Source organism: Dunckerocampus dactyliophorus, chromosome 7, assembly GCF_027744805.1.
Source record: "Dunckerocampus dactyliophorus isolate RoL2022-P2 chromosome 7, RoL_Ddac_1.1, whole genome shotgun sequence".
NCBI lineage: Eukaryota > Metazoa > Chordata > Actinopteri > Syngnathiformes > Syngnathidae > Dunckerocampus > Dunckerocampus dactyliophorus.
In genome coordinates, this window is record NC_072825.1 from 26,387,924 (window position 1) to 26,408,328 (window position 20,405).

Sequence of the window (20,405 nt, forward strand, 5' to 3'; positions counted from 1 at the left end):
GGAGTGTGAGTGATCGGGACAGGGCGGGGGGAGCTCGTTGGGGGAAGAAACCACAGAGTGACAAACACAACACTAGTTGTTTTTGACAAAGACAAAGTCGCTGGGCATCGGTAAAGTCTCCAGATCAGTTCAGAACGACGGAATGAAAAACTTAGGAAAATGCTCCAGTGGAGGTTTATACTTTACTTTTTGACTGTCAATCAAAAAGGGCTTCCGCCTCAGAAAGATCATCCAATCATCATGCAGAAGCCGAGCGTCCGGACCAGCCCACTGCCCCATAGACCCCCAGAGACCCTGAGCGTTCGGTGGGCGGGACAAAGCTCAACATTTATCTAATGACCGTCCAGTTTTGCGCAGTGGAACAACCCACTCTACGCTTCCCCATCAACGTCAGTAGGCGCTCGGCGTCCGACTGTGTAAAAGCACCATGGCGCTGCGGGGATGAATGAGAAGGAAGTGGTGTCAGTTACCTGTGATAAGTAGCTCATTCTGAACAACAGATGAAGGCATTCTAGCGCATATTTCGTCAGTGAAATGTACACACAGCAGTACATATTTCACAATTTTTTTTTGTGGACATTTTCAAGGTAGCTAAGCTTCCCTTGCAGTCTTAGAGAAATCGCCCTACTCCAGCATACCCCCTCAATCCTATTGAGGACAAGCGGCATAGAAAATGGAGGGATTTTGGTAGTCAGAGCAGAGAAAACTCGGAAGGTCACCCCTGGCAACGAGGGATGCTCCAGTCTGGGTTTTATGCTGCTGATTCTGATACTGATCACCCAGGACTGAAATCGGCCAATACCGATCACTATTAGCCATATGATATGAAAAAAGCGCCCAATAAATCACCTTAATTTAGACAAAAACATATGAGACTTACTTTTAGAAGAGAACATATATCACTGGTGACACTTACACAGGATGAGACGCCGTCTGTAAGGTGATTTTGGACGTGAGAGCACATTGGTGGAGCTCTACCAGGACTTGGCCAACCCGGTGTCTTCCACCTCTGAGAAAGGCTGATCATCTCGTCCGATGAATTCAATTATTGTGTGTGTCCACATGGCTGCGTTAGCTGCTGTATGACTGATGATCACACCGTGAGCCTGGAAAACGCCCCATAGTCCATCAAGTGTTTGCTCTTCAAATTGATTTTAAATTAAATTAAAGCTTTTTAACGTGCTACCCCCGCAAAATGGTAGATTGGTAGTTTAGTTCCACACGACTTGATGTTGGCACGCCTGTGCACTGTGAAGGAAAGTGAGCGGAGCACGATGCCCAAGACGTTAGTTAGGGCAAGACGCTACACTGCACGCATGGATCGCTGCGGGCTGCAACAGTACTAGCCACAGGTGATCGGCGTTGAAAGGCTTTTATCAACATATGGCGATTTCATGATTTTTCACGGGAATCGGCCGATCGATATGACCGGGGGCCGATCGATCGGAGCATCCCTACTTGCAACACAAGTGAGTAACAAGATAATTGTGTCTTGCTGGTGTCGGGCTGCGTGATTGCTGCCAGCACTGGAAAGCTGTGTTTCAGCATGAGTTCCAACATGTACTGTGGCACTGTAAAACAGACTATTACCACCCCAGCCCACCCCGCCGCCCCAGGAAACTGGTGAGTTTTTGAGAACACAGTGTTATAACACAGTTACACATTCTTTGATTCTATGATTTGTCATTTCCACTGCTGGGGGTGAAATGTTTGGCATTACAGTACATTACAAAGTCAATTATTCATGAATAAGACACAAGATGTTCCCTCCATCAGAGCGTCTTCAAACATGGGGGAAACAATATTTGAAAAGACTCACTGGTGTCATTTTCTTGAGCTAATGAAAAGTCAGGCCAATACACAGCAGAACCTCCAAAGTCAAACCCCCCAAAGGTTGAACAACTTGGAGTTGAAAGCATCATCATGCAGGGATGGCATCAGCATATCTTGCTTTTTCTTTGCATTTCTTGTTTTTGTAAGGTCACCACAAAAGGGTATCAAAGGGGAGAAGTGTGATGCTAACCACAAAAGTGGAAAATGGAACAAATGCAACATAGGAATGTCGGTAACAGTTGTCGTTTCACGCTGCTTGGTGATGAGGCTGCAAATAATGATGTTTTGATGAATCGAGCCCTAGACCAGGGGTCCATACAGAAAAATCATAGATAGGATGCCGGGAGCCACGTTGATACTTTTATATATTATTAAAAATTTTGCTAAAAAGCTAAAAAAAAAAAAGTTTTTTTATTTAATGTCAAATTTGTCTCTTTACACTGTCCCTTTTTCAGAACATCAAACAAATGTAAATATTAGTCAATGACAACACAACTGAACACAAAATGCAGTTTTTGAATGAAACTTTTTGTTATCATTGGAGAAAAAACTCCAAACCTACATGGTCCTGTGTGAAAAAGTGATTGCCCCCTAAACCTAATAAGTGGTTGGGCCACCCTTAGCAGCAACAACTGCAATCAAGCGTTTGTGATAACTTGCAATGAGTCTCTTACAGCGCTGTGGAGGAATTTTGGCCCACTCATCTTTGCAGAATTGTTGTCATTCAGCCACATTGGAGGGTTTTCCAGCATGAAGCGCCTTTTTAAGGTCATGCCACAGCATCTCAATAGGATTCAGGTCAGGACTTTGACTAGGCCACTCCAAAGTCTTCATTTTGTTTTTCTTCAGCCATTCAGAAGTGGACTTGCTGGTGTGTTTTGGATCATTGTCCTGCTGCAGAACACAAGTTGGTTTCAGCTTGAGGTCACCAACAGATGGCCGGACATTCTCCTTCAGGATTTGTTGGTAGACAGCAGAATTCATGGTTCCATTTATCACAGCAAGTCTTCCAGGTCCTGAAGCAGCAAAACAGCCCCAGACCATCACACTACCACCACCATATTTTACTGCTGGTATGATGTTCTTTTTATGAAATGCCATGTTGCTTTTACACCAGATGTAATGGGATACACACCTTCCAAAAAGCTAAACGTTTGTTTCGTCAGACCACAGAGTATTTTCCCAAAGGTCTTGGGGATCATCAAGATGTTTTCTGGCAAAACTGAGACTAGCTTGAATGGTTTTTTTTGTTCAGCAGTGGTTTTGGTCTTGGAACTCTGCCATGCAGGGTGTTTTTGTCCAGTGTCTTTCTTATTGTGGAGTCATACTGTAAATACTGACCTCAACTCAGGCAAGTGAGGCCTGCAATTCTTTGGATGTTGTTGTGGGGTCTTTTGTGGCCTCTTGGATGAGTCGTTGCTGCACTCTCGGGGTAATTTTGGTTGGCCGGGGAAGATTCACCACTGTTCCATGTTTTCGCCATTTGTGGATAATGGCTCTCACTGTGGTTCACTGGAGTCCCAAAGCTTTAGAAATGACTTTATAACCTTTTCCAGACTGATAGATCTCAATTAATTCAGTTAAGTTAGGTTTCAACAGGGTGCCAATCACATTTTCACACAGGACCATGTAGGTTTTAAGTTTTTGTTTTCTCTTAATAATTAGTTTCATTTTAAAAAAGGATTTTGTGTTCAGTTGTGTTGTCATTGACTAATATTTACATTTTGATGATCTGAAACTAAGTGTGACAAACATGCAACAACAAAAAAAAAAATCGGTAAGAATAAAAAATCAACTTTGTCACACGAGTGTTTGTCATGATTTTTCAAATTTCAGCCTCTCTCCAATTAATGCCTGCTTCCAATCCCGTTTGGGTAAATAAGGGCCACTTATACAGTACATTTGTAGGCACCCTAAAGAAAAAAAAACACATTTGTCCAATGGTAGCTTTAAATGAGCAGCTAAATACTGCTTTAAAAATGACCAAAGACTTGGTTGTAGAAGCAGTCCTTTATTATTGTCCAACAACTTCTGCAACATATCAATGCAAAGCCAAACATCACTAAAAAGATTCTCATGTTAGAACTTCCACTTACAGTTGTCCTATTTGTACAAATACAGGAACAGGATAGAATTCATACTTTTTGTCCTTCATATTGTGTGACAGTCCATCACAACAGCTCTCAGTCCGTATTTATGGTCTCCATTTTAGCGTTGATAAGCACGGGGAGGTTTGGGTTGGTGAAATGATCTGAAAGAAGGCAATGAAGCACATTGATTAGAATAAAAAGAGTGTTTTGTGCGTATTGTCTCTCACCTGCGGCAAAAGCACAGATGTCAGTGGGTCTTTTAAGAAGCACGTCTCTGCAAGACAAACAGGAAGTGGGCATTGTTTCATTAGGTAAATTATATATGCGTCACAATCATTCACCCCTTTTAATAAACTACTTACATTTTATTCAATGACGTGATTTATTAGGACTTTTTGAAAATGTCCTACAATACGAAATGTAAAACATTTTTTAAAATTCACACATATCAGATCACACTAATCAATCAATCAATAGAAATAAATGAACCTGTAAGTATCACAATATTAATGCATTATTTAATAAATAAAAATAAAAGGAGACAAATAACTCAAAAACTCACAACATTGTCAATTTTCCTAAAATCACAATATTTAATATAGTTTAATAAAACAATAAAAACACTACATTCATTAAATAAAGAACACTAAAGTATATACAAGGGTGTCCAAAGTGCGGCCCGGGGGCCATTTGCAGCCCATGGCTGTTTTTTTATTGTCCGGCAACTGATTTAAAAATATGATTAAACAAGAAAACTAAAACAACAACAACAACAACAGCAAAAATGGAAAAAATCTGCAGTAATTTTACAAGAATAAACAATGAGGAAAATTACAAAAAACCCTGCAGAAATAGAAAACAGAGCTTTTCATTTTGGAGAATTAACTTGTAATATTAGGAGGAAAAATAATGCATGTTAGTAGCATAAAGTTGAAATATTAAAAAAAGTTATTCTTTAAAGTCATAATATTATCAGAAACAAAACAAAATCAAGTTATTTGGAAAATTAGGTTGGGGAAAAATGTATTATATTAGGGGAATAAAGTTAAAATATTATGAGAATACAATCATAATATTCTTGAACTATATAAAACTTTTTAGCATATCTGCTTTACGAAAAAATATCAAAGTCGTCCCTGCATGCATTGTGTCATTTTTCATTATGTGGTCCTCTGCGGAAAAAGTTTGGACGCCCCTGTTCTACTACATTTTAAACATTTAAAATCAACACAAACCCTACTAACACAATATTTAATATAGTCTTAATAAAAAAACTTAAAAAATACATAACTCTCACAGCCTTACTTCCTACATGAACAGCAAAAAAAACAAATTAAAAAAGCAGAAAAATAAAGTTAGATTGACTCATGTTTGACTTTTTGACAGTAAACATTATTTTAACTGTATATTCATTTAAAATGTATTATATATTATGTTATGGGAGCACAATTTTAATATATACTGCTCAAAAAAATTAGAAGAACACTTCAAAAACACATCAGATCTAAACTGGGGGAAAAATGATCTTGAATATCTTTCCTGATAATAAGTGGGTGATGTATTAGTAACAAAATGATGCCACATAATTTGATAGAAATGAAAATGATCACCCTATAGAGGGGGGAAATCAAAGACACCGCAAAAATGAAAGTGAAAAAATGATGCAGCACACTGGTCCATTTTGCTAAAATGTCATTGTAGCAACTCAAAATGATTCTCAGTAGTTTGTGTGGCCCCCACGTGCTTGTACGCATGCCTGACAACGTCGGGGCATGCTCCTAATGAGACTACGGATGGTGTCCTGGGGGATCTGAGATCTGATCTGTGTTCTAAGTTTTTTGAGCAGTGTATGTTCATAATACAGTTACTGTTGTTACTATTATTTAGATTACTTATTTTTAAAAAAAGAATGTGTGTAATGTGTACGTTTATGTTTTATAAAACCTGAGAAAATCTCCAACCAGGATCTCCACTTCGGGATGCGCCATCAGGTACTCCTCATTGTCGATCCTCGTCTGGATCTGTGCTCAAATAACACATTTGGTGAAATATTCACCACATGTTGTCTTTCATATTGCTTCTTTGGGTCTTACTTTGAACAGGCGCAGTTTCTCCCGCTGTTCGGCGCTCAGAACGCCGACGTCCAGTTGTCCCGAAGCGCTTTCTGCCGCCATTTGTCCTCCAAGAACACGTCTATTTGTGCTGAGTCACGATAAGCTGTTTCATCTGCTGCTGACACAAACTGTTACTGTGGAAACGATCGCTTGAAGTTACGCCGTTTAGCCGCAAGATGGCGGCGCAACACCAGCTAATTCGTAGTTTGTAGCGCCTGAAACAGCGCGTATGGATCACAAACGTTCCACTGTTTTTAATTGGGAGTACTTTGAAGGGAATAATGGCGTCATAAGTGTACACAAAGGTCCTGTTTAATGTTCGTTTGTGCTGCAATACACTCAGCGGCCATATCATTAGGTGCACCAGCACATCTAATAAGAGCCAATATAACATTTATAGCATTTAATAACAATATAAGGCTCAATTTAGCTTGACACTGACACTTTAATGCACTGTATCATACAGTGATGTTATTTTTTTTTATAACAATAATAATGTTTTACAATGACTATTATTTTAAATTATTAACATACTAGCAATAATAATAATTATTATATAATAATGTTATTGGTAGAATCCTAACACACTCACCATTCTGTATTATAAAGTATATATAATAAATAACATGAAATAAATCAGAATTATTATGCTGCTTATCCTCACTAGGGTCGCGGGGGTATGCTGGAGCCTATCCCAGCTGACTTCGGGCGAGAGGCGGGGTACACCCTGGACTGATCGCCGCCCAATCGCAGATCAGAATTAGTATTAACAATATTATTGTTCCTATAAGTGTTTTTTTTTTTTACATTTAAAAGCAGAATAAAAATAAAATTACGAATAATATTAAATATAAAATATTTAATATATATAATTTGGTTTATTCATATATTTAGATATTATTTAGTTTACATATTTATCAAAAAAATGTTGAACACAGGAAGTGACAAACCCTCAGTGGGGTGGGATGAAATCAGCTCTGCTTCTTCCTACTCCTTTTCGGACACGTTGACTTGTGTAAACACGTGATGTACGTCAACGTCCCCTCGTAGGCATGTTTGAAATAAACTAAACCATGACCATTGCTGTTATTTTTGGTTAGCTGATTAAAATGTATAAAAATATCAGTGACGCCCGTCAGTGATGCAGTGCACAAACTGCTACAATGAGTGACCACCAAGTACAAACGTGTCAAAATTGCAGACAATAAAACAAACATTACTTAACATTCACGAGTCTGTGATATTTAATAGAGTTGATCAAACATATCATCCACATCATCAACCACACTGTAACACGTGGTTCTCTGTACAATAGAATGGTCCATCAGTGAAATAAAGTAGCTTAAAGGCTGAATGTTTCCTTCATAAAAGGTAGAAAAGCTTTCCCTGGTGTTTATTCAGCAGTTAGAGTCCATTGTCACGTGAGGGTCAATGGCTCTGGATCAAGAAGTAATGCGTGTTGTTAAAATGAACGGCTTCCCGTCTCGCCATCTCTGACCGCTCGTCCTCATTCCCCCCCGCCTCCTCTTCTTCTTTGGAACTCGGGGGGCTAAAAGTCACCAGGGCTCGACCTTCCGCTCCGATCGTGGCAGGCGACGCAGGCTGGGCGGGGCTTCTGCGGCGACCGGGGACACTCAGACTGTGCAGTTTGGACAAGACTTTTTCCTTGTCTCTGAAACGGAGCACGTGGGTCACATTCCTAAGTTTGTCACTTCGCAGCGCATTTGAGGCTCACCTGAACACGCACGCGACGAAAACAACGGCGAGGAGGGCCAGTGGACATGAGATCCACAGGATGTGATGCGACACGGCCGCCGGACTGACGCTTAATTCAGGAAGCGCTGCAAAGACGTGAAAGAGTCGTGTGAGGAAAAACTCTTCCCCTCCTGAACTGCTGCACATGACGATATGGACCCAGACTGTGCTGCCTGTGCTGCTATTTGTCTGACCAATGCACCACGTGATGTCGGATTGACGTGGAATTTCTCACACAGCTCAACGCTCTACAAAAGACCCTGTAACTTTTGGGCACGGGTGTCCAAACTTTTTTATTCTAATAATATAGATATATATATATAATGTATATAATATCATGTATGTAATATAATGTACTTTACATTTGTAAACCGGCCCATGTAGATATGCAACACCTTATATTTATAAAAAAAATAAAATAAAAAACAGCCTGCATGGCAGCTGTGCAATACAGGTGAAACATCAGGCGTATTTTGCTCATCGTTCCATTAATTCTGTTGTTTTCTTTCAAAAATATTTGCAGTTTTTGTCACGTTCTCACTTTATTCCCATAATGTTTTGTGTTTATTCTCGTAATATTATAACTTTTTGTAGGGGTGACCAATATTGTTTTTTTTGCTGATATCCGATATGCCGATATCGATATCGCCCAACTCTCAATTTCCGATTCCGATAAGTGTAACACACTTATTTTGAAATTGAAATTAAATTGCTTTTCAAAGAAAACAGGGCTGAATTTCACATAAATAATAAAAAGTTTGACTGTACAAACAATGAAGGAACACAAGAGGATTATTTTTAAGTGAAATTAAACTGCACCGCTTTCTCTGGAAAAAAAATAAAAATAATAATAATAATAATGTGTTTACCTTTGAGTAAGATCTCTGTAGCAGAAGCGCTCCTCCACCACTCTCTTGTTTTGCTCCAACATCCATACAAGCCTTAGTGAAGACTCATTTGCGCGTTGCTGTGCCATAAATTAATGTGCCATGACTCTCGTAGATTTTTCATACCGGGCGCTACAGTTTCAGAGCACATGGGACACAGCGGTTTGGCAAGAATGAACACATATTGCTCCGTCGTTCACTTTTAAATGTTCGTTTTTATACATCAATCCTTCTTACTTTTGGATGGATGGATGGATGGATGGATGGATGCTTCCCGGCAAGTAAACGGACAATTTCATTAGCTCATTGTGAGTGACGTCACCGCGTTTGCCGTGACGTTAACCGCAATACTTGCAGTAATTACGCCCGCAAACTGCCGCTGCGATCGGTCCGCGAGCATGATTATATGTTGTTATGTTTCCAAATCACTTTAATTGGTCACGGGTCCGTAAAGGGCCATCACCGTGGTCTGGATCTGGACCGAGGTCAACCGAATTTTTCTAAATTTGTGACATCATTTTTTAATTTTGTTTCTCATATTACATCTTTCGAAAATAAATTACATTTTTTCTTTAATATTTCAACTTCTCCTTCTGAAATCGAGGTGTTTTTTCCTCCTAATATTACAATTTTATTCTAGTAAAATGATGTCTTTTTCCCCTAAGATGATGTTTTTTTTCTTGTAAGATTATGTTTTTATTCTAATATTTTGACCTAATTATCGCAAAATGACTGCTGTTTTTTTTTTTCAATTTTTGCTGTTGTTTTCTTGTGTAATTGTATTTTTACAATGTGCCTTGGGCCAATAAAAACAGCCATGGGCCACACTTTGGACATCCTTGGCCAAGACTTTATTCTCATAATATTTGGACTTTATTCTCTTCATATTATCACTTTTTTTATCAACCAAATTTTTCAAAATTTGCAACGTCATTCTTTGTTTTTTCCTCAGAATATTGCAACGTTATTCAAATAAAATGACAACTTTTTTTCTCGTTATATTAAGACTTTATTCTCTTGATATATCGACCTTAACCTTGCAAAATTACTGTTTTTTTCCATTTTGCTGTTGTTTTCTTGTTTAATAGTATTTTTAGAATGTGCCTTGGGCTAATAAAAAACAGCCGTGGGTCCGCAAATGGCCCCCGGGCAACACTTTAGGCACCAGTGCTTTAGGGCGGTCAGCCGAATCAGCAAATTTATTACATGTACGTTAAATTTAAGCAGGATTATTTGGAAAAACATGGCCGCCATCAAGCTAACGGGCGGGAAGTCATTGAGCATTTGCTTAATTATTATGACACTTTGAAAAATATCTGTATTACATGAATGCTAACTTGGCTTCCAATGAATTTTAACCACAAAAATTGAGAACAATGACCACCAAAGTACAATTTCGGGCGTAGCTAAGCCAAGGTGTGTTGAGCCATGTTTCCTGTGCAGCGGTTGTTGATGTTGACATGACTTCCTGTTCAAAGCAGTGGGAACTTTTCAACATCAACTCGCTCCTTTCTTGAGTCTCCCACTCAGTAAGTTGAATATTGAGTGACAACTGCGCAGGCCTCACCTTCTGATGGCTCGTCTTCTGTTCCGGAACTTTCGTACTCAGGGAACTGAACATTGGAGAAGATTACAGGAGAGTTAGTGGGATTGAATGAAGGACAATAGCAAAAACCTTTATGTACTGCAGACTACTGTGGCTACATATCACACAACAGGAACAAAATACTCTTATTGCACTGCAGTCTGTGGTATGAAATATCTAAAACAGGGGTGGCCAATGTGGCCAATGTGAGCCATTTGCGGCATTTGGCTGTTTTTTTATTGGCTCACGGTACATTCTCCAAAAATAATTGAACAAGAAAGCAAACCAAAAAAAATCTGCCAAAATGAAAAAAGATCAGCAGTAAATTTTAAGTATAAAGTCAAATTATTGACAGAAAAATTATATTCTAAAAAGAAAAAGTCTCAATTTTAAAAGAATAACGTAGTAATATGAGGAATAATAATATCATTTAAGTGCCATAAAGTTATAGTTTATATACTTATCTAATTCAAGTTATAATGTTTTTCTTTTAAAGTTGTAACATGAGAAACAAATAAAATGAATAAAGTTGTAACATTTGGGAAATTAGGTTGCAGAAAAAGTTATAATGTTACGAGAATAAAGTCCAAATATTATGGGAACAAAGTCATAAATACAAGAACTAGATTTACAAGACGCAAGTTTAAATAGTTGGAAAATTTGAAAAGAAAAACAGCAGAAAAGGAAAAAAAACAGCAGTAATTTAATGAGAATAAAGTCAAAATATCAAGACAAAAAAGTTGTATTCTAAAAAGAAAGAAGTCACAATATTATTAGAATAAACTCATAATATTATGAGGGAAAATAATGTCATTTTAATGGCATGGAGTTGAAATATTAAAGTTGAAATATTAAAGAAAAAATACTTTATATATATTTACCTCATATACCGTATACAAATAATATGAGAAGCAAACAGAACAAAATAAAGTTGTAAATTATGGAAAATTAGATTGGGGAAAAAGTTAGAATATTCTCGGAATAACGTCAATAAAGTCATAATATTACAAAAATAAAATTGACAAAGCTTATTAAAAAAAAAGTAGAAATATTTGGAAAATAAAAAACAGCAAAGAGTGATGTTAGTACTAATAATAGGCTTTTTCGCCTGCATCACAAAGCTGAGATGTAACTTGATGAGACGTAACTACAAAATATCAAAGTGGCAAAGTTGCATCCTTTCATTTTTCACGTTGTGACCATCGCTGGAAAAACTTGTGATCTAAAATTAATGTCAAAAATACTTTAACAAAATATTTTGATTGACAATATGCTTGTATTGCAATGTTTTTATGACTAATTTGCTTATCCTATGTCATTTGTGCAGAATCTGAGATATTTTACTCACAATAAGCAAAACAATCCGCCAGAAGAACAAGAAAATATCACCTGCCAAAGCGCATGAAAGGAAAGAAATTGTTCTGCCAGCAGATTTTACATAATTTATCTCCGATTTGAGTACATTTTGACCAAAGATGAGCGTATTGGTGTAACATAGGAAGTGCTTGGTAAGAAAAACATCCATTCTTTTTGCAGTGTAGTCGTACCACAATGTTCAACTGGGGTTACCTCATATGCTAAAAAACAAAGAAAAAAAGATCATGGTTATTAACTACGGAACTATGAAAATGACTAGATATACTAAAATGTGTATTTTTTGTTTTTATTTCATTATGTTTATTAATTCATCGTAAGTAATGAATAATGAGCCATTTCTATCGTTTTCCTGATAACAACCAAAATCACTTCATTTCTTACATCAATATCAATATTATATCAATATTGACATCCTGACAAATCATGAACTTATGAGTTATTTTTGTTGTCATCATATTTATATACACATTATACTGTACATATCATTCTTGAGCAAGGGACCGTACTTGGTGTCATTTATCCTGGCACTGGAGTATACTGGAAAAAATGATGTTAAAAAAAAACAATACTGAAAAAATATATATATGTATTGGAATTTTAATGATTACACAATTTATATAAATCAATATTTCTTGTTATATTTACCAAATCGTCATCGTACAGGGCCACAGGCTCTTGGGTCCTTACTTCTGAAACAGAACATAAACAAAAACATGAATTAATTCAAGTTACATGATATTTGATCCAGATGGTCCATAGCAATATTTATTAGTATTTTTCCGTGTTGATGGAGTGAACGAACGTCACAAGCATAATAATAACCACATTCTACAACAAATATCTCTCATAGGTGAGCATTAGTTTCTGTGCAAAAGCAGAAAATTGGTAGAAATCTCGTATCGGATTTCATTTCATTCTGCAGGCGTACCCAATGAAATGTTTCATTTTGGAAAGATGTTAAAACTCTGTGACAAAGAGAGGAAGAGGAAGGAGCCGAAGAAAGTGTTTGCATGCTCTTCTTGGAACTTTCCGCTGAACATGCAGGAAGGAAACAGGAGCGCCTCCTTTGGGGTTGCCATGGCAATGTTTGTGTGTCCAGGGAGGATCAAGTACTGCCGGAGTCCAAGCGGATGCCAGCATCATACTCGCACGTCCTACACGATGATGATGATTTATACAATCCTCAGCGAAGGAGGAAGCGCAATAACAAGACAAGAAGCCGGCGTTATTCAATGTGTCTGTTGTTTTGTACTTAATTACCAGTCCAGCTGCTGCCATAGACCGGTGCACTCCAGCTGCTCCACAGACCATCAAATTCATCCTGGGTTCTGAGCTGGATCATGTACTCCACACCTGACAGTGCATCAGTGATGGTGGAGGAGCGACGGCCCCTGATTAACTTCACCTAATACACACACACACACACACACACACACACGCAGTAAGAGCATGTTTAATGCACGCAGAACATCCATTTAATGTCACATAAACTGTTTACTGCACTTTTATAAAGGGTATACGCACACATTTACTAACAAGTTAAAAACTATTACTAAAAGTAGTGATATCATAGCGGTGCACATCTACTACTACTACTACTCTTTTGATCCATGTTTATTGTTTAGTTAGGTAGTTGAAAAAAACACTTCTATGTGAAAATGGAACATGTTCCAAAAGGACCTATTCAGTTTGGGTAAAGATCAGGACGACGAGAAATCACTTTTTGCCACTATGGGGTTTGGTTTCTATGGTTAACAATCCCACTTCTCACACCATTTGTTAGGAAGTGTAAGGCTTCTGGACACCAGCCCATGTCCAACACACTTAACGATATTCCTTGTGCCTCAACCATTTGCGGGATTCTTCCAAATGGGCATGCCATAGATAGCCACACAGTTATTAACCATCCCACTTCTGACACCAGTTGTTAGGAAATCTACAGTCAGGACGCTGACTCATGTCCTACACAAGAGCCCCATTCTAAGCATCCTACTAGTGCCTAACCAATTTTCGGGGACAATCACAACCTTGGGTTGCCTGTCCCAAGTGTCCTGGAACGACATGGACGAACCATCCTTCTAGTGCTAATTGTTTGGGAATCCGCAGCAAGGACACTGACTCATGTCCCATACAAGTGTCCCGTTCCAATCATCCTACTAGTGCCTAACCAATTTTCAAGGACAATCACACCAGTTGTAAAGGTCACCCATGCCTTAGAGTGTGTTGCAGTGACATTCACAACCTTGGGTGGCCTGTCCCAAATGGATGAACTGTGCTGCTTCTGATACCAATTGTTCAGATGTCTAAGTCCACCTTGCACTCCGTCAGACTTATGTCCCACATAGGCACCCATTCCAATGGACACACATTTCCAGGGTCAATCACACCTGTCCCAAAGGTCCCCCACGCCTTTGAGTGTGTTCCAGTGACTCATCCTATTAGTGCCTAACCAATTTTCAGGGACAATCACAACCTTGGGTTGCCTTTCCCAAGTGTCTCAGACACAGCATGGATGGACCATCCCGCTTCTGACATCAATTGTTCAGAAGCCTAAGTGCGCCTTGCACTCTCTCAGACTTATGTACCACATGGGCGCCCCATTCCAATAGACACACACATTTCCGGAGTCAATCACGCCTGTCCCAAAAGTCACCCCACACCATGGATTGCGTTACAGTAAACCATCTCACTTCTCACACCAAATTTTCAGAAGTCTAAGGCACACTAGACCAATTGTACTGTGTCTTTAACCCTCTGGGGTCCTTTGGGACCTTTTTGTCCTTTCAGGTAAATTTTTGCTCGTAATTATGGTTGCGTTACTCCATATGAAATTATTTTTCATATGGCTTTTTTCATGAAAAATAATAAAATTCTCATTTCTTCATAGGTCAAGCAGACACTGGGGGCAAATTTTAATCTGAAATACGACAAATTGGACAATTTTTCAACCAAATGAAACCCTGAAATGAGAAAAATGCATGATTAATTGTGTAATACGTTGAAATATTGTGGTTATAATGGAGGTCAATTGGACCTTTTTGTCCTCTAAGGGGCAGTAAATTCAGAATCTGACACTGCAAAAAAACCCCCCAAAAAACAAGGCATCAAAATCAATTTTAATACTAATCTTATGTATATTTATGCCCAATCTTTAAAAAATCCCCAGCCCACCAACATTTATTATATGGAAAATCACTCATTGTATGTGTTTTTTTTAAAATAAAAAGAGTGACATCATTGAATCAAATGGGCATTCAAAGGGTTAAGGACGGGCTTGGGTGGCTAGTCCGAGCGCACCAATTTGCACTCAGACAAGGCCCACTTCACTTTTTGGAAGAGGTAGGCCAGGACCCGGCACAGTTCCACGCAAACGCACGTGAAAAATAGAAGGATGGCGGGGGGCACTTTGAGACATTTTGTGCATTAAAGATGCTAAAAGCAATCCAATATATGCTAAACTATCAGAGCAAAACCTCTGCATCGTAGCTTTATGTTATAGGTGACAAAGCAATATCTCATTAATAATTAATGTATTTTATATTTGCAATATGCTGGGGTCAATAAAAAACGAGCTGCGGGGTAAAAATGGCCCTCTGGCCGCACTTTGGACACCCCTGGCCTAGTGTGAGTGCCCCCAACTACAGGGCTGTTGCTATTATATCATCCTGCATGAACCAGGAAGTAGCCTACTGGCTAACTACCGGTAACAGTTGAACAAACAAAGACTTTTTGCCTCATTGTTTCTGCCTCATTGTTCTTGGTGTGTACCTGCTCATGGGAAGAGTTGACCGGATGGTATTTGAGTTCGTAGATGAGCTCATAATAACTGTCTTGAGACTTCCAGGAGGCCGGGTAAGTCCAGTTCACCGTTATCCTGGTCTCATGCCCTATTTCCTGTCGCACCGACACCGCCGCTGGAGGGTCAGGCCTCACTGAGAAAGCAGGGAGAACCGTGGTGACTCACTTTAAAACCCAAGCACAACTCGGTGCACCGAGGTGGTAAGAACGTACAAATATCCAGAGGGTAAAAGGGCAAGATGGGGCTGGTGGCGTTGCCCGCCATGCTTGTCACGCACAAGTAGGCCATGTGAAAAGTTCTGAGCTCATCCTCGTCGTGGTCAAGAGCGCACCAGCAGCGGGACCAACGGGAGGAGAAGGAACAGTGAAAACGATGGAATGTGTCGCTGGGCCTGGGGGAGGGGAAGAGGAGATAGGAACGTGCCATGGGAGGAAATCAAGAGTGGAACATTGCGGCTTAAAATAACTTTTCATCTTAATGACTGTGCTTGGCCAAGCAGCTTGTTAGAATGAGCACAACAACAGCCCAGCATTTTACCACACCGATACGACTTTTATTGATCTGTAGATGCGTGGTATTACGCCGGAACAGTAGCATCAGTACTACTCTCTCTTACCGTTTACTGAGCCACAGGTAGCAGTTAGGTCGTAAAGTCAATGGCTTGGCAGGCGTCCACTCACAGCGAATCTTACTGCTGGGTGACTTTTTGCTGCAGGACAGGCTGGGACTCTCTGGAGCATCTACAGTACAGCGAGCACAGATACTCTTACTGTTCACGGACGTTTTCAGGTAGGAAATCACGAATGATGTGCGATACCAATGGTTTTGCTTCCGATCTGATACTGAGTAAAACCGATACCGATACTTTGTGCAAATTCACCTAACGCGTCTGGTCAATTTGAAAAAGTAGTGTATTTCATATCATAGCGTAAACAATACAAGACTTTTAATTAATTTATTAATTAAATGCATTTTTATTTTAATAAATGACTAAGTCATTCATTAATGTAAGTAATTTATTTATTTATTTGAAACCCTGAAGTCTATTGAGGCAGCGGGGGTGATATAGCCAAGCTACGAGACAACAACAGAAAAAACTGAGGACAAAATCATATCAAATTTGTGAAAATGGTATTTAAATTTAAAAAAATAAATAAATAAAATAATTAAAACCATTAGAATAAATGATTAATTCTTAAGAGCCACTATAAGAATGAAAACTGTTATTGCTGCGTTTACAATCGGTTTCAACCGTCAAACGTTTCAGACAAACATTACCTCAGATGATTGACGTATCAAAAGTGCAAATATTTTCATTTAAGAATCAATTTTAGAAGATGTGGTAGTTTGCTCATATTTTGTAGTCCAATTGCAGTTGAAAGTGTAATCTTCAGTGTCTACCTTTTTTTTTTTATAGTTGATAGCCCGTATTTGTTTAAATGTGAGCCGTCTTCTTCTTCTACTGCTGCTTCATTGTGCGTGTGCTTTTTTCTGTTGCCCCCTACAGGGCAGAGGGAGTACTGCATGGACGAGCGCTTACTGTACCTAGTAATGCGCTTTACACACGGGAGGCGACGTTGCCTCTAGTCCATTCATTTTCAATGGAACCTGCGTGACAGGGCGATTATCGCGAGTCTCCGTCCAGCCAAGCGACATGCGAAATTTGTGCGCTTTAAATTCAGTGCACGTGCATGTCATTGTTCATTTTAAAATGTCATCTTTTTATGACTGTATTTGATGTGTCCTTCCTGTGTTCTGTGTACTCTGTGAGTGACTTAGGAGTTCATTTAGGTACAAGTTCCCACTTCCACGAAAACTCCTAGGTTTCATAATCCGAAGACCCCCGGTATTTTAGGGTTGAGTGGCCTATTGGTTTTAATTGGATTTGCTGAATACCCTGTGGTTATCTATCTTTTATGTTACTTACCTGCCACGATGACCTTTACGGAGAACCTCTCTCGGCCTCGGTGGTGACAAGAGTAATTCCCGGAATCCTTTGGTCGCGTTGAGGACACAGAGAGTTGTGCCCCTCCGCTCCCCACTGTGAACCCTCCCCAATCCCAGTGTCCTCTCCCTACCGTCTTCCCATTCACTTTCCACTTCCCTTTCAATCCCCTTGTCACCTTGCTGGTGTCCATGTCTTCAGCCTTTGGAGGTGTACTGGTAGGCTGGAAGACTTGGTACACAGGAGATGATCTTCCTTCTCTTCCAGCCTGGACTCCTTGCTCCTCATGCTTACCCTTCAGTGCATTTGTATCAGCTTTTATTAAAGCTTCATTGCGGTGTGGCTTGTATGCAGTGGTCTGTGTCTCACTGGAGGAGTGTTCTCCTGCGTTGTTGTTTGAGCCCTGTTTGGACACCTTGACCTTTGCTCCGTCCACCTTCACGTCACCATCACAGGACAGAACCAAGCTACTGCCCGGGGACAGAACCAACACACCAGGGGGAGGTTCTGAAGACAGAAAGGAAATAATACGGATTATTGCGTGTGAACAGGCTAAGGGTTAGGGTTCGGGTTTAGAGTTAGGGTTGAAGATTAGAATTTGGATTGGTGTTAGTTTTAGGGTTAGGTTTGGGCTTTATGGTTACTTTTTTGGTTAGGGTTAGGTTTAAGGTTGCAATTAGGGTGTGAATTAGTGTCAGGTTAAGATTTAGATTAAGGTTAGGTTTAGGGTTTGAGTGAGTGTCAATGTCAGGTTGGGGTGGGGTGTCCAAAGTGCAGCCTCAGGGCCATTTGTGGCCCACGGCTGTTTTTTTATTGGCCCATGGCACATTCTAAAAATATGATAAAAAAACATTAACAGGAAAACTAACAAAAAAACCCAGCAAAAATAAAAAATCAGCAGTAATTTTACAAGAATAAAGTAAAAACATTAAGGGAAACAAGTTGCAATCTAACGAGAAAAAGTCATAATTTTACCAGAATAATGTGGGAATAATGTGAGGAAAAATAATTTTAGAAGCATAAGTTTTAATTCATATAGTGAAAATTCTTCTAATGTTACTTTTCTAAAGTCGTTATATGAGAGACAAACCAACTGAATAAAGTTGTAATTTTTGGAAAATTTGGTAAAAATGTTATAATGGTATGAAAATAACGCCAAAATGTTATGGGAATAAAGTCATCATTACAAAAAAAAAAATTACAAGTTCAAATAGTTGGAAAACCCCCCCAGCAGAAATAGAAATGGAAAAAACAGCTGTAATTTTACAAGAATAAAATCAAAATATGAATACAAAAAGGTTGTATTCCAAGTCACTATTTTATGAGAATAAACTCGTCATATTATGAGGAAAAGTCATGTCATTTTAGTAGCAGAGAGTCGACATATTTCAAAAAATATTAAAATCCTAATAAAAGAATTACATTTTTCAAAAGGTCATAATATGAGAAACCAACATTTTTTTTTTGTGGATGAAAGTTAAACTACGTAAAATTTGAAATATTTCAATTGGAGGGCGATGGGAAAAAAGGTCAAAATACAGGAGTTTATCGGCAAACAATAACTGGAGGGTTGGTATGGTTACGGTTTGAGTTTCAGGTTTAGGGTTAGGTTAGGATTTAGGTTAGGGTTGTAGTTGTTGTTGGGGTTATGGTAATGGTTCAGGGGATTGGGGTGGAGGGGTAAATATTACCTACACACAGTGACTTTGCAACTGAGTCACTACGCTCTGTATGAAATCTAAAATACATATTGAGAAAAAGAAGGCTCTGGATTGCTGAATTTAGCGGAGTAATGCACCTAATGAGGGGTCACCAGGACTTAAGTTGTTTTAGCTGATGGACATTCAGCATTTGAATCTCATAACCAAAAATGACCAAATTTAACTTCCTCCTCAATCTCGCTTGTGCACTCTCTTACCTAAATAACCAGTATGCTCTGATTTCACCCTCAACTCAGTGACTCTTAGAGAGACAAACGTTTAAATTCTGCTGGCTGACTGGACACCAAATGACCTTTTGCTCTTTTTAAAGAGTAAACACACTTTCCCACAGGAAGAATCACAGCAGCTGGAAGGGATACAAATTAAAGGGAGATAAATACACATGAAATTCTGAAAGAATGATGATTCCAACGACCTTATCACTGTCGTTTTCGGTCCAATAACATCAAATAAAACACCCAGGAAGGCTATATGCCATGGTCTGACAACAGCTGCGCAAGATTAAAGTAAACAAGTGGAATATCTGTCAAGAGAGGCACAAAAGTCCCATTTTGTCTTATTCTAACATTAGGCAACACTGTCAAAGTCCTTTTTATTTAACGATGAAAGAGGACAAACACCGTACAGTGTATTTTACACTGTAACAACTGTCAGATAAGCATTCATTTACCTTTTTTCGGACAGGTCCCGTGGTAAAAGCTGCCTACCGGCGTGATGCAAAGGGCACACAGCAGAGGGAGGAAAAGGCGCATCTTTTGCTTGTAGAATCCCCCAAGAGAGGAGTCATAAAGTGGTCACATCGCCTCCAGTAGCAGTCCTTCTTCTGGATACTTGTGCTTGTTTGTAAACGGAGAGCCCAGCTTGTGTCTGGAGTGTACAAACTTCCTCTGGAACTCGTTATTGTGAAACTCATCCGCCCCCCTACACACATGTTCACGCACGCACACACACACACACACACCCATGCACGCACACACACTTGCATAGAGGATATCCTCCTGCAGAGCCCTGTGGAACTGGACAAGAATAATGATCACCATTGTAATTGAATTTCATCCAAATAAGGATGTCCTGCAATATATTTGTATTAGCTACCTTATGTTTTTCTCAAATGAAGGCATCTATTTGCAAATGACTTGATTTTTGCCCAATGAAAACCAAACCTTGCGACTTTTCTTTTCTAATTGCAAACATGTCACCTCATTTCATATTTTTTGCCTTCAAAAATATGTATCTCCTAATTCAGGTCTTTTTTTTAACAATGCATTTCCTCCCAAATTAGAGGGTTTGCCTATAATA

The 20,405-nt window shown here is 39.1% G+C and overlaps 2 protein-coding genes across 4 annotated transcripts; both read right to left on the bottom strand.

The window, feature by feature from the left end:
• Nucleotides 1-3,845: 3,845 nt before the first annotated feature.
• LOC129185287 (RIIa domain-containing protein 1) lies at nucleotides 3,846-6,140 on the bottom strand. Its single transcript, XM_054782115.1, has 4 exons — nucleotides 6,017-6,140; nucleotides 5,868-5,944; nucleotides 4,151-4,197; nucleotides 3,846-4,084 (listed from the first exon to the last, which is right to left on the bottom strand). The coding sequence occupies exons 1-4, from the start codon at nucleotides 6,095-6,097 to the stop codon at nucleotides 4,017-4,019; spliced, it is 273 nt and encodes a 90-aa protein (XP_054638090.1). The 5' UTR covers nucleotides 6,098-6,140; the 3' UTR covers nucleotides 3,846-4,016.
• Nucleotides 6,141-7,112: 972 nt separating this feature from the next.
• Nucleotides 7,113-20,002, bottom strand: il6r (interleukin 6 receptor). 3 transcript variants are annotated; one of them, XM_054782930.1, is made up of 10 exons: nucleotides 19,777-20,001; nucleotides 17,368-17,892; nucleotides 16,057-16,180; nucleotides 15,653-15,831; nucleotides 15,410-15,573; nucleotides 12,902-13,046; nucleotides 12,287-12,327; nucleotides 10,247-10,292; nucleotides 7,773-7,878; nucleotides 7,122-7,709 (listed from the first exon to the last, which is right to left on the bottom strand). In XM_054782930.1, exons 1-10 carry the CDS (start codon nucleotides 19,856-19,858, stop codon nucleotides 7,466-7,468), a joined length of 1,656 nt encoding a protein of 551 aa, XP_054638905.1. In that variant the 5' UTR covers nucleotides 19,859-20,001; the 3' UTR covers nucleotides 7,122-7,465. The 3 variants fall into 3 exon arrangements, with proteins under 3 accessions (XP_054638906.1, XP_054638905.1, XP_054638904.1); XM_054782929.1 differs by having other exon boundaries at nucleotides 7,149-7,709; nucleotides 12,287-12,330; nucleotides 19,777-20,000; XM_054782931.1 differs by lacking the exons at nucleotides 15,653-15,831; nucleotides 16,057-16,180 and having other exon boundaries at nucleotides 7,113-7,709; nucleotides 12,287-12,330; nucleotides 19,777-20,002.
• Between the last annotated feature and the right edge of the window lie 403 nt (nucleotides 20,003-20,405).